This window comes from Zerene cesonia, chromosome 14 (assembly GCF_012273895.1).
Source record: "Zerene cesonia ecotype Mississippi chromosome 14, Zerene_cesonia_1.1, whole genome shotgun sequence".
Taxonomy (NCBI): domain Eukaryota; kingdom Metazoa; phylum Arthropoda; class Insecta; order Lepidoptera; family Pieridae; genus Zerene; species Zerene cesonia.
Window position 1 is genome coordinate 5627032 of NC_052115.1, and position 14432 is coordinate 5641463.

The following is a 14432-nucleotide window of genomic DNA, read 5'->3' on the forward strand; positions in this document are numbered from 1 at the left end:
ATATATATATATATATATATATATATATATATATATATACATACATTATAAATATAGACAAATAAATAGTTTTAATAAATGAAAGATGTCTGTATTAAGAAGCAGTGTAGCAAGCCTTGAGCTTTGCACTTTATTTGTGATTGACTGACTTATTTGTTTGAGAACCAGCAGGCATGCTCAAGATAAAAAAAAAACACATGCTATGTAAGATACAACTGATTTGATAGCTATGCCACTTGTATTAGTTAATTAAACAAAAATAATACATTGATTTGTAAGCCGATGGATGTGAAGTGCATTGTCAGTAGTGTGCCTAAATACTTTCATTAGTATCTGTATGCTTTCATATCGAGATTCTTTGAATTTTTTTTTTCTAGAAAAGAGAGGAACAGAGGTGTTCAATCGCGAGCCGAACCAAATATTGGGCAGGAGGTACAATGTGCACTATGCTGGGCGGTGCGAGGTACCCTGGTGCTGTGGCTGCTGATGTTGACGTGGATCTGTGCTGCGCTGTACGACCAAGTCACTACCATGAGAGTTGACATTGCTAAAGGTGAGTTACAGATACTGTAAGCCTTAACTTAGTATAGCGTAAAAAAATATTTCTTTTTTCGATGGATCAATCAATTGAAGGAATCAATCAAATTTAGGTAAGACATTATGATATCTTTTACTAAAGCTTTGAAGCTGGTAGCGTAAAATTAGGTCAGTTGCATTGGACTATAGTCTATACTTATTTTCTACCTTATCTTATTCTATAAGTATTGTAAATATAAGTAGTGAAAATTCAATAAAAATCTTAACTAATAGCATAAATGCAATGATTGTTTATCCATAACATTGCAATTAATTTTAATTGATGCTATGATTATTGTGTCTAGATATAGTAAGAGTCAGAGAGGGGCATAAGCTACTTTTTACCGCACTGAAACAACTCATTCCAATCAAATGCCTATGAAAAATTGAATTATTATATGTGTATTATTCTCTCCAAAATTTCCGATAGATGGCGCTATAACTATTAACTGCGGATAAAACTAATATTATCACAATTTTATTCATCCTTATCCTTACTGCCTTACTGTATAAAAGCAACAGTGTTTTTGTTGGTTGTCTTTCTATCAGGATGCAACAGTGCGATTCTTTGATATGGTTTTTTGGTCTGGAGATGGTCTGGTTTCCTATTTTAAATTTGCCTATATCATATTTACAAATTGTAACTGAAACATCGCATTCCCATGGAAATATCCTTTGATTACACTGGCGAAGCCGCGGGCGGAATGCCAGTTTTAATATAAACGACCCTAATTAATTATACCTTTTATTTCATAGATTGTTCTAGTAGCATAAACGTCACAGGGGGCTCACTCTCAACAGCATCGAGATCTAATTCATTCGAATTAGAATCGATTGCACACTGAATAGGTAATTTCGATCGAAAATTTCAATGTCCATAATAAACATTCGATCTAGACAAAAATCTCGATTTGGTTGCAAAGTAAGAACCTGAGATCGAAGTCGAATGTAAATTGTAAACGAATTGAAAACAAAGTGGTCGAATATTTCGGTGGTAAGGCTACTGGATCGATTTGATTGTATTAATTATAAATGATGTTGTTACATGCGTGTAGCGCCGCGTTCCGAGGCCGGTATCTTATAATTAATTCAATGTAACAAGGGTACAAAGGATACAACAAGCGATATGGTGTAAAATTATTCAGTTAATGATTTTATTTAGCACGTGTTATTCGTATAACGAAAAAATATATATTATGTAATATTAGAAACTTCGATATTCATAGGTATCGAGATGCGTTTTGACTTATATGTGTAGATAAGAAAACGATTTCATCGAACGTTTTGTTTATACGTATACGAGTCACATAATTTTGAGGGTTACAATGAAATAACGAAAATCGTTTACCTTTTTTGTCTCACACGTCTGTCTATTGCACACGGTGTACTTTGCTATCTAAACCGCTCAACCGATTTAAATGAACTAAGGATAGAATGTAAATATAGATGGTCTTTTTAAGAAAGTTCCTCCTTTTACGAACTTAAATGTGCTAAATTCATGAAAATTTATATGTGTAACTATAAATTAATAATAATTGTAAATTTTCTCCGTCATTACGAATTAGCTTATAAGGCAACATATATCAATGCGAGTACATATTTGAATTTATATGGGAGAAGGTATTAGCTATAATTTTTCGGGTTCAATTATTTCATGAAAATATCGCTTTTATATGACTGCTGTAGTCTTTAATTTCTATACTATTTTATATTATATTTAATTGTGTATTATTATACTGTTTTTATTATGCATTAATAATCATTAGCAGTTTAATGTGCGTGTAAAATAATTTGAAGGTTTTACAACAAACCGGTTTCATCTGTAATTTTAATCAAGTTCAACTTTGCATCTTATGTTCTGCAACCGTACGCCTAATTTCCCAAAAGTAGTGTATAATTCCAGAACTTTTGTTTGTTCCCTAATCTATGTGCTATATATGAAGTAGGTATCTATTTGAATTGCGCGCATGCGTCCTGACGTCACACAGTTACGCTGCTCTGACCTCCCAGGAGTCAGTCTACTACAAATCGCTCAGTTTTTTTGTTGTATTTATCAGTATCTGGTAGTGTATGTCTTTTAACTCGATTCAAAAGTGTTTTTAAACATTATTTGTCGTGTGAAATTGGAGAACTGTGTGCAGTGATTAAACACTCTTGTGCTTTTCAATAAACGTGTTTCGATATTTCGATCTGTGTTACGTATTTTTACGCTACATCATATTCGATATAAATATGTTCATGGAGCATATAGTAGATGATATTTGTGTATAATCTAATAGATTGTTTATTTATTAAATAATATAGAGAATTGGCGTGGTGTCAGTTGGTATACGCATGCGCTACGTCCATTCACTGCGGTTGGGACTTATAGGTCGATATAAGATAGTGTCTTGCTTATCATAGCTTTGATTACACGGCGCAATATTAGGGGATTATTTTAGAAGAATATGTAATCACCGTTTCGCTTAAATTTTTCAATTAAAACATAATATAATAAGTCGATTGCATAATAAATAGTGTTGTTCAAGTATACCTTAAATACAAAAAATATTGTAATAATAATGAAAAGAGATTTATGTCTTTTTATACGGAAGATAACAGTAATAAGACAGTAATAAAAATTGTTAAGCAAATTTACCAGATGATAAGGAATTGATAGCTAGTTGCTGTGTTGTCACTTTTGAATCATAAATACATTATCTTGTTAAAAACTATAGCAATATAGGTGCATTCCGCTTACCTTATATGAATAAGGTGATTTTTAAATGTACGTGGTTTATTTTATTTAAATACTGTATTTACTACAGATTCGTTTCCTTAAGATTTGTAACAGATATATTTAAGCGCAACTAGGTTCTTCGCCCGGGAAGTCAACGGAAATTCCCTCGAAAATGAGATGTTTTGCCGCGGTATTATGCAGGTTATATCAGTCTCTAATATTCTGTCACCAGACACAAAAATCATACAACAAGATCGTACTCTTGAGACATTGAAGAAAGTCAAATAAACACACTTTCGCATTTTTTTGTAGCATTAGTAATATTGGTAAAAAAATCCTTACGTATTATAAATTTAAAAAAAGGAATAAATACTCTTAAACTTTCCGATTCGTCATAGTGTGAGATTATCTAAACTGCAATAAATTACGAGTATATAATATATTTTATAATATTTTTATTGAAATTAATTAAATATAATATGCGTTTCTTGATTCCATTGTACCATAAATGGATTAAAACATCTCGAGGTTTTGTAATTATGAATTCTTAAAACTGCATTCAAAAACCCAATCCGTTATGAAGGTCAATTAGTTTTAATGCATCAATATAGTACCTGATTATATCCAAAATTGAAGTTTTACATGACCTATACGGAAAACGATTAATTATATATTGATCGGCTTTTCAAGAAAAATTTAACCTTGCTATGTTATACATTGGTGTGTACAAGGGTAGCTACCTGATTGATACCGTAGCTACCTGATTGATACCGTAGCTACCTGATTGATACCGTAGCTACCTGATTGATACCGTAGCTACCTGATTGATACCGTAGCTACCTGATTGATACCGTAGCTACCTGATTGATACCGTAGCTACCTGATTGATACCGTAGCTACCTGATTGATACCGTAGCTACCTGATTGATACCGTAGCTACCTGATTGATACCGTAGCTACCTGATTGATACCGTAGCTACCTGATTGATACCGTAGCTACCTGATTGATACCGTACGCGTTGTACGAAAATATTTTTTAACTATAAAATCATCCGCGTTCAAATGGTCAGAGTAAAACCAAATTAAAATTTAAATATTCACCCTCCCTTTTTTGAAGTCGGTTAAAAAGTTCGACAACAAAATATGCCATAATAACAACAATATTTTTCCCTAGCACAATTGTGATGTCATGATATAGTTATCTTAGATGACTTGACGTATATTAACTTTCTCCAATCCGACCTAAATTTTGTTCTTATTGTAGGTAATATGATATAACGAAGTATTTTCTCGTGATTAATTTTACCCGAGTATTATACATTTAGAAATTAATGGAAATTATTTATATTATTTCTTTATGTATTACCAAATTTGGGTCAAATGGAATCGGAATTTATTGGGGGCTAGGCAATTTTAAAGATATCAGAACCATTTGTGGATTTGTGGCAATGGAGCAATTATGTGTCGTCCTTTCACGAGTAAATCTTGAGATTTTGAGGTTTGAATCAAATAAGTGCTTCATTAGACGAGTGATATCCGACATTGCATCTGACTACCTCCATTCGATAAACCGTTCAAACTCAAATTCAAACTCAAACATTTACTTATTCAATTAGACTTCTTAAAGAAGTTCCGTTAGTTGTAAATGTATACCACGATTCTGTAGATGAAACCTAAACCATTATCATGCGTTGCTGATATGTCTGAATTGAATAGTTAAAACTCATTGAATAATTCTTTTCCACTACTGTTAATACACGTTGAACGTGTTTAACTAGCTTTCCGCCCGCGGCTTTGCCTGCGTAATCAAAGTAAAAGTAGACAGTCCGAGGGTAACTAATAAACGCCGATAAAATCCTTCCTACTAATATTATAAATGCGAAAGTTTGTAAGGATGTGTGTGTGTTTGTAGCTCTTTCACGCAAAAACTACTGAACCGATTGCAATGAAATTTGGTACGTAGGTAGCTGGACAACTGGAATAACATATAGGCTATAACTTTTTATCCCGATATTCCTACGGGATACGGACTTACGCAGGTGAAACCGCTAGGCGCAGCTAGTCTATCATATGTCCTTTTTCGGATCTCAAACTGTATCTAAGCCAAATTTTATTCAAACCTGTTCAGAGGTTTAGGCATGAAGAAGGAAAGACCGTCAGGTTTCGTTCTTTATATTAATAGTATATATAATCCACTATTATACCTACTATTAATATGAATATGTATAGCTAGAAATGTGGAAAATACTAGACAGTATAGTATACGTATACTTTCCAATATTATTATAATAGATAGATCATCAGTCGAAAGTTACACGTAATATTGCAGATAGATAAAAATAACCTTTGTACTGCCATCCGGCACTGCCAGGGCGGGGGTGGTTCCGTTATTCTATTTCCGGACAATTCCTATTTCTGTATATTGCATTCGTGCCATTTGTGTACGTTATAGTATATTTCCTTTATTAAGGTTTTTGTTTCCTTTATTACGGTAAAGACTTTCATATAAATAGTTGTATTGTAATTCAATGCGTTCGTAGGTACTTTTTGAAAGTATTTTCGTTTTTTTTTTGTGTTATTCATAATTATACGAATACGATATATTATAAGAAATATTTATATTAGTATTGTTTCTCATATAAGCAAACTTAATCGATATCGTGTATGATAACACAGGACGATATTAAAAGGGTTCCATATGTAATTTTCTCGAACGGATCAATAGCCTAGAATACTGTGTAGATTAGATGAGTATATGATATAACTTTATTCATTTATCAATTTCCCGCCCCAGCTCCGTCAGGATTATCGTTTTTGGCACCTTTTCAAATTTCAAACAGTTAATGAAAAAAAAAATTAAAACAATGGAAGTAAAGTCTATTAAAATATTCGTAGGTGCATGTAAACACACAACACAGATTCGCGACAATGCATTATTTCCTCTAATGTAAATTATGTTGTTCCGCGTTCACTTTCCTCTTTTATAGGAAAACCTTTTGATTGCGGACACGATCGTGTGTCCTTACATGCACTTTGGTAATAAGGTGATTGTCAATTGTCAAGGGCCTAGTGCAGTTTATCGCTACAGTAATGATAGCGGTGTTTATAGTTCTCAAGTGTGTACCCTCCCTTACTTAATATAAATTGACATTTAAAGGTGGGTATACACTAGAGTCATTTCGCGAACATTTCGCACAAATGTAACGTTCTTACGAATGATCATCGTTCTGTACGACATAATTCTACGGAGTGAAAGAAATTAAACTGTAACATTTTGTTATACCTTGCGCTCGCCCTTGGTTTTGTAGATATTTAGATTGAAATAAAAAAAAAATCATTTATGATAGAAGAAAATATCTAATCGCCCGCGTTTCTGCTCCGTTTAATGTCACACAAATACGTGCGTTGGTTTCTGAAATCAGGTGTAACAAAACATCGAGCGTAATGGTCGAATTGCATGTCGAAAAATGGCGAATAATCGCTGTTCTCTTACGAGTGTTCTATAGTCTATCTATAGTTATTAGGTATGAGCACCCTAAGTTTAAAGGGTCAAATTCGAGAAAGCAACCAAAAATTACTGCTAGGAGATGGTAATACAAAAATGGTCTCTTAAAAAAGGCTTAATATATTATACCAGTAACGATATTTATTCTCTATTATGAGTAATAAAGAACATAAATTTCAATGCAATTAATTACTATAATAATTATTGTTAGAACATTATATTAGTACTATTCATATTGCTATTTAAAATGAGTTAAAAATTATAGCATACCTAACAGGCATTCTCAAATTCACACGTATAATAAGTGATTAAATTATACAAATAGTCTGTCGGCAGTTCCCAAGTTCAAGGTTAGCAACAACTCAATGGCATGGCCTCACAAATGTTATTTGTTAGTGGTTCCCTTCTAACGTTCACTGTTCAGACAGTCACGTAGTTAAATTGCGACCTAGGTTTTCTATGGCTGATAACTTAGATGTTCGACGGAATAGCGTATATAGAGGAAGTTATACCTTTCTTAGGAATGCTAGTCGGTCTGGATTATAAGCGCCTATAAATAACGATCTTCTATGTCTCATCATGAATTGCCATTGTAAACTGGGATGTAGGTTTTGGATGGCTCTTTGAAAAGCGTCGCCGTCTCCTTTTTGTTGTTGTATGGTATGCGTTGCTGCAAATGCATAGTGTCGTGTATCATTTGTAAGAGCTGTGTAATCATTGCAGACCGAACATGTTCCTATCTTTTACAAAAACAAAAAAACAATAATAGTTGGACTATTTTCATCAAGAAAATAAACAATAGTATTTAATTGTATAAGTAATAGTATTTAGCATAGTTATCTGTATAGAATATGCATATAACATAAATGTTAAAGCAAAAATGTACCAATCAAATATTCCTGTGAAATAATAAAATGGAATGTATGAAAGCAGCTTTTCTTTTTGAAACGAAGAGAATCTAGCAAATGCTTCGTGGCTTGTAGACACACTTGAACTACATTCGTGGAAATCTCAGAAAAGTGAACCGAGATTTGTTAGTGCATGGTGCATACTAGGAGTACTACTTTCATTTCAAGACATTTTTCATACAATTACGAGCTTTTAATGTCAAAAGAAAAAGAAAATAGCAAGGTACAATAAACCTTAAGAATAAGTCATCGTCATAATATTTTTTTATGTAGTATGGGATTTCTTTCACGTTGCAACAGAGAAATTTTATGATTTGTTTTTATGTCTGGAGATAGTGATGATGCTAGAGAGTCACATAGGCTACTTTTAACCGCACTGAAACATCTTATTTCCTTTGATAACGGAAGCGAAACCGCGGCCTGAAAGCTTTTTATTAAAGTTATTTACATCATTGTATTTATTGCAATATTATGTATATGTATTAATAAAAAAATTGCTTCATTAACCCTCGGTAGAAAAACATGCGGTTTGGTATATAAAAATAATATTCAGATAAAAATCTTAACACAGGTCGAATACCATTTCATCCAGTCTAGCCAATAAAATAATCTCAATTCCTTCCGTGAAGTGAACCCGTAATTTATTTGTTTACATATAAAGTTGAACATTCGATAAGCGAACGTCGCGCCGTGCGGTCGAGTACAGTGTTTGTCACAAGTGCAGTGTTCGAAATTCGAATGTATTTGCGGTAGCGTTGGAGAGTGAGAAAGAGTATGATGGAGAGCGGCGTGCACGCAGCAGTGCCGTTGCGGGTTGGTAAGAAAATGAGGAAGCGAAGGGAATTGGACGCTCTGGTCGGAGGGCCGGGTTCGAGGAGCGGACGGCTTCTGTCAGCGTCGAGTGATGAAGGCGAGCCGTGGGGTCGACGGTCGAGTCGGAGACGAAGGTCCCGTCCCTTCGTGCGTCTGGCTGCGGCCCTCGCGTTGTGCGTGTGCGTCGTGTCAGCAGCCACCGTACTGTGGCTGTTTGTTGATGTTCGACGCCAGATCGTGTCGCTCAGAATTGAGATGGATAGAGGTACATAGATAACATTTAGTTATCAGGGTGTTCCTAGTTGTAGTATATTTACATGTTGAAAGATAATTAAACACAATCATTGTTATATTACTAGCTATAGTTGACCCGCTGACGACTTATCTCCGCGCGTACTATTAAGTTTTTTTTTTCTTGTTTTTAATTAGATAATAATATTTTACTTTTTATTGGAGACGAAACGTAAGAAATAAAAGATGAATTAAATCAGATAAGCCCTATTTCGGTTTCCTAATTCCCTACTCCCAGAATCCGTTACAATAAATAAATCCGTATTCCTTTTTATCTTCCGTAAACCGCTTTCCAATTATCCGGCGCTAGCAATTATAGATTATTTTATCAATTAACATTATATTAATATAAAGTATTATGTATACTCTAAAGTAAACAAAAAAGCGTGTACGCTGATCTTTATTTACCATCACAAAAAGCACACAAATGATATATTAATTGGGAAACAAAAAATCGTCGAATTAAAGATATCCGTTTTAATTAAACCTACTAACGTATCGCAGTATTTATTACATTACCTTCTAGTTTAATTGGTTAAATAACAATAAAATAAACTTAAAAATAATTTATTAATTAGTTAAACCTACGAAATGTGTAGTTCCATTTAAACCTTCATGCTAATTACATTAAAAGTAGTTTTCAACATTATTCAGGTTCAGATAAGACGAGTTAAATAAACATAATGTTGATAAAGTCCTGATACAGTTCTTAATGGCTAATTTCCATACCGGTGTGTTTGGATTGCTAATACGATCTATATTTTAAGAGTATTTAGTATAGCTACGTTGCGTTGTACCTCAAGGAAACTTCTCGACCCAGTAAGATAGTAGAAAGTTGATCACAACCCACGTCATATCTTCTAATTGAGAAAAGAACAATTGAAGTGGGAAGGTGTCACACCGTCAGTTTTATTTCGCAGAGGTCACCAGGCCGCATTATATTAAAAATTCATTCATTAATCGATACTTAATAAAGACAAGGTAACCTTGACCCGTGCGTTACAATTTCCTGTGGTAGTTTTATTTGTAATTACCCTAATTTATATTACGTGATGGTATGTGAATATCACATTTACAAAGACAATCTTTTTGTATAATTGCGTTATTGAAATCAGTTTTAGAACAGGATTTCGGACTCACCAACGATTAAAATCAATGTCTTTACCGGTTATTTGTTATTCAATGCCATACTTTATAATATGGAGAAAACTATATGTTAAGTATTAACGTACTATGTACATACATGCTATATTAGGTATGTACTTTACAATACAACCTTTAATAACATGAAACGGCACATCTGATTCTTAACTACGTTATCATCTATGGTAATTTTATATAGCTATAGACTATAGACCCTTATGGATTCTCTGACTTTTAGAAACTTAGATAAATATGAGCAACACTATCGGTTATTATTATATTCTCTTCTTAAAGGGTTACCGACGTCCCTAGAGGGGAGCATCACTCCAAATTTTAAAATGGTACCAAATGCCAATAATTGAATATTTAATATATAATTTGCCGTATATCGGTTGCCATTTATAATCGGTTTGTAAATTCTAGTTTCGCTGCTAGGAAACTTCTTTTTCTCTTATCAGGGTGTTTTTCCGGTACTAAGACCAGTGCGGGAAATAGATAGCGCACTTGACCCAGTCTTTTTCTCACACTGGAATTACTCCTGCCTATAGACGTCTTAACCCGCCCTTGCTAAACATTCAGAGCACTAGTATAAATAGCTGTCGTCACAGACATAATCATGATGTGAATTTATTTAACTAATACAATGTACGCACTTTTTTGCTATACAAATAATGTAATACTAACATTTTACGGAGGTATATATTATGTTTAAGTAGCTATTGTTTACCTACCTCGTTGTCGTCATCGAAGATCGTTGAGGTCAATGTATGATATTTTGAACTAAGCTATCAATGTGATTGCCAGTTTTTATGACGATGTTTTTCGGATCATATTAATGTTACTTAGGATTGTTAAAGATGGTGTGGTTTAATCAAAAACAGAAATATTGTCAAAACGGAAATTTATAACTAGAAACATCAGTGAAACATTAATCTTAAAACATACATCTTATATCTTTCTAGTCAGTGTCATAAAGAGTCTTCTCTCCCACGTTGCACAGCATTCGCGATATAATACGAAAACTGACATATACATGTCCCTCTACTCAAAAATAAGTACGAGGCTACGACATTCTTATAAAAATGAAAATAGGAAATAAACCGGAATGAATTGTCCGCAGTAACAACCACGAGTGGCGGGGTCGGGGATGCCTTGCAAGTTTGTCATACAGCTGCGAAAGAGCTGAAAGCGAACGCGAGCGAGCTAAGTGCAAGGATACTCAAACTGGAGTTGCAGCACGAAGAGCTCTCGCAGCGGATGAAGAATGCCCAGGAGGAGTTAGCTCTCGTCTCGGGACAGTTGTCCGCAGCGCCAAAGTTGGCTGATACTCCGAGGAGAATCGCTGAGTTGCAGCGGACTGTAGCTGACTTTGGGTCGCAGGTTAGATAAGCATCTTTATTAATGGAGGTAATGATAAATAATGAAGTAGTGGTATTTCCAAGCCTTGTAAATGGTACTTTTCAATGAATTAACATCAACGTTTTAAATTTAAATTTCCATATAAATGGAATGACTTTCTTCAAATGTAAGCTGAATGCTCATTTAATGGAAATATTTATCAATAAATATTGCGAAAAAAGTGTTATATAATAAGTACACTTGTTTTATATATTATTTTTTGGATTTTAACGTCAAAAGAAGACTATAATACCTTAGTTGTGGTCACAAGCGTTTCAAAATTGTGGCGTGTTGGCAGTTGACACATAACTGCAATGCGACTCTTATTTATATTATTTTCCGACATTTTGTGGTAGAGTTAATATAGAAATATTAATATTATTTATATGACAAAATATGGAAATAAGATTCGTTTTTATTTATTTTTGTTGTCGGCGTTGTAATCCGCGAAATTCGTAGGAAAAATTATTTGAAAGGGTTCCGTTGGAATTTTGCTCATCTAACATTGACAGTCATCTGTAAACATTCATGAGGTATTTTTAAATGTACATAATATCTTCCTATGATCTACATTCAACCGTACCCTCACAGATAAAAGGCTTCGACAGCGCAATAGAGTCGGCGCACAAGCAAGCACTGACCGCTACATCCAGTGTAGAGGAGCTCAGGAACTACGTAGTGCACCTAGAGGAGAGAACTAACGACACCATCGCGAACGTGTCGGCCAATTGGAAGAGGGGGGAGGAGTTTGGAGCTCAGTTGGTGGCATTGAATACGACGATAGGGAACAGAATGGATGGGTTGCAGGCGATCCTTGATGGGATGAAGGTGGGTTTTGATGCATTGGTTTGTAAAATATTAAGGGAGCCTTAATGCACCCTATGAATATATCTACTAGATATATACATCTGTATGATATATCATAGTAGATCTTTTCACAGGGTTATATCAGATCAAGTACGTGTAGATTAAGCATTAGTAGGAGTGCTGTAAAAGATTTTATAAATAGATACAATAAGATATCTATGCAAATAAATGTTTTTTGTTTTTTAGTGAGAGTGTGTATATCAAATCGAGATGTACAATTCATGCGGTAGTAGACTTTTATTTCTACGAAAACTGCCTCTATAAAATTGTCTATTTATATCTATTCCAGAAACCAGTAGAAAAAGTAGCAGAAAGTGAAACACCGGTAGCAACTAACGCGCCCACTGCCGCCCCCACCACTACCACCACTTTACCACCTGGTAAGGCACCTTATCCGACTTATACATTTTTTTTTTCAGCAACCGTTAATGAAAGCTTTTCAACGGATTTTATACGCGATTTATTCATTATATTATTAACCCGACGTTTCGAACACTTTACAGCGAGCGTGGTTACGGGGAGTCTCCCCTATAAATAAATCGCGTTTAAAATCCGTTGAAAAGTTTTTATGAATTTTGTTAACTGGTTTGTTGGTATGTTAAATTAATCAAATACTTTGGGTCATGAGACAATTCATACAAATATTATCAAATTTGATTCAGCGGTTATCGGAAATAAAAGAAAAAAATAGATCAAAATTTCGTTTCTAGTTAAAGTTTTGTTGATGTCCTTTTCGTTATGCCCGTCACTCACATTAGGACTAAATACGCACACCCACACAAATACACAGACACACACACACACAAATACAGGATTTGCAATTGTTTTTTTTATTTCATACAAATGTTAGACGAAAACGATCCTTAATATTATTTTAATATAACCATATTATAAGAAAATAAGTTATACAAACGTAATGTATGGTTTGTGACGTCATCCGGAAATATGCCCTTAACGATTGTTGGTTACATATGATTACCTTTCTATAAGACGTATTACGTATAATCTCATAAACATATCATCTCAGTATCTAGGAAACCAAGTTATTCTATATAAGTCATGGCCTATCAATGATACAAAATGTCATCCACTTTCCTATAGCCTTTGCGTGCTTGACATTGATAATTAATTTATCCATTCGTAAAACTTCACATTAAAACATTAAGTCACATATATGATTTATAACCTCACATATATGCCTATAATGTTCATTTAAGTTTACTTAAAATAAATATTTGCTAAAAGTTTTAACGTCACCACATATTTACATAATGATTACATAATAGACCTAACAAAAATATGTTAATAACGAATAAACATATTCGAAAATCTTCCTGCATTTTAATGACATAATGCTAAGGTCATATATGAGAATAGCGACCACTCGATGACCTCTAACTGAAGTGCTAGTAAGCCCTTTTAGACGCGGAAGCTTTAACAAATAGATACCTTATAATTACTTCCCTGAGTAAACAGATGTTAATTTCTAATTAATATTTGTTGTGTATAAAAAGTGGTTCTTATTTGAAATTTCTTAGAGATGTTTTTGTTTGATTCTTAGGACAAATTAAACGAAAGTATGTTAAGACAATTATTTCTGAAATATAAACATTTTATCACTACATAGTATAAAGGAAAGTCGCTTCCCACGTCTGTATACCTAATGTAATGCATACCTAATGTTTGCTTTTATCTTTAAAAGTGCACAAGGGATTTTGTTGGTTTTTTTTTTAATTGAAGAGGAAGGTTTATATATATAATAACTTCTATTAAACGACTCAAAGAAAAAAGAAACCATTATAAGTGCTAAGCTTACCGTTTCTCTAGACTACACTTTCATACTATATAGTCAATAGTACGTATAAATAAATAATTGCGAGTTATTTCTGGATGTTAGCTTTTTGAATACGAATAAGGGGGTACTTTTCTTAAACTACTAGAACCACCATCAAAATAAAGTAACTGTCTTTTTTTATAGACTATTGCATCCAATTATTAAAAAAAAAGAAAAGTTTCATTTAAAAACTTCTTTCTAATTAACTCCGTGGTTATTTCGGCCGATTAACCTGATTTATTATATAATACCGAAATACACGTTAACAGAAAAACAAGAAAATCTTATTTCAACTCGTCGTCTCGTTGCAGCCTTTTAGGACGTCCACTGTTGGACATAGGCCTCCCCCAAAGATTTCCAAAACGACCGATCACCAGC

General features: G+C 33.6%; 1 protein-coding gene across 2 annotated transcripts in view; it reads left to right on the forward strand.

The window, feature by feature from the left end:
• The window catches only part of LOC119831767, an 18869-nt gene that overhangs the window by 1032 nt on the left and 3405 nt on the right, over window positions 1-14432 (forward strand). The window contains exons 2-5 of one of the 2 annotated variants that reach the window (XM_038355263.1): window positions 378-553; window positions 11076-11335; window positions 11945-12181; window positions 12510-12600. In XM_038355263.1, the coding sequence (XP_038211191.1) occupies window positions 378-553; window positions 11076-11335; window positions 11945-12181; window positions 12510-12600 (764 nt within the window). Of the gene's footprint in view, window positions 1-377; window positions 554-8295; window positions 8787-11075; window positions 11336-11944; window positions 12182-12509; window positions 12601-14432 lie in introns of those variants that run through there. The other variant, XM_038355262.1, reaches the window with a different exon arrangement.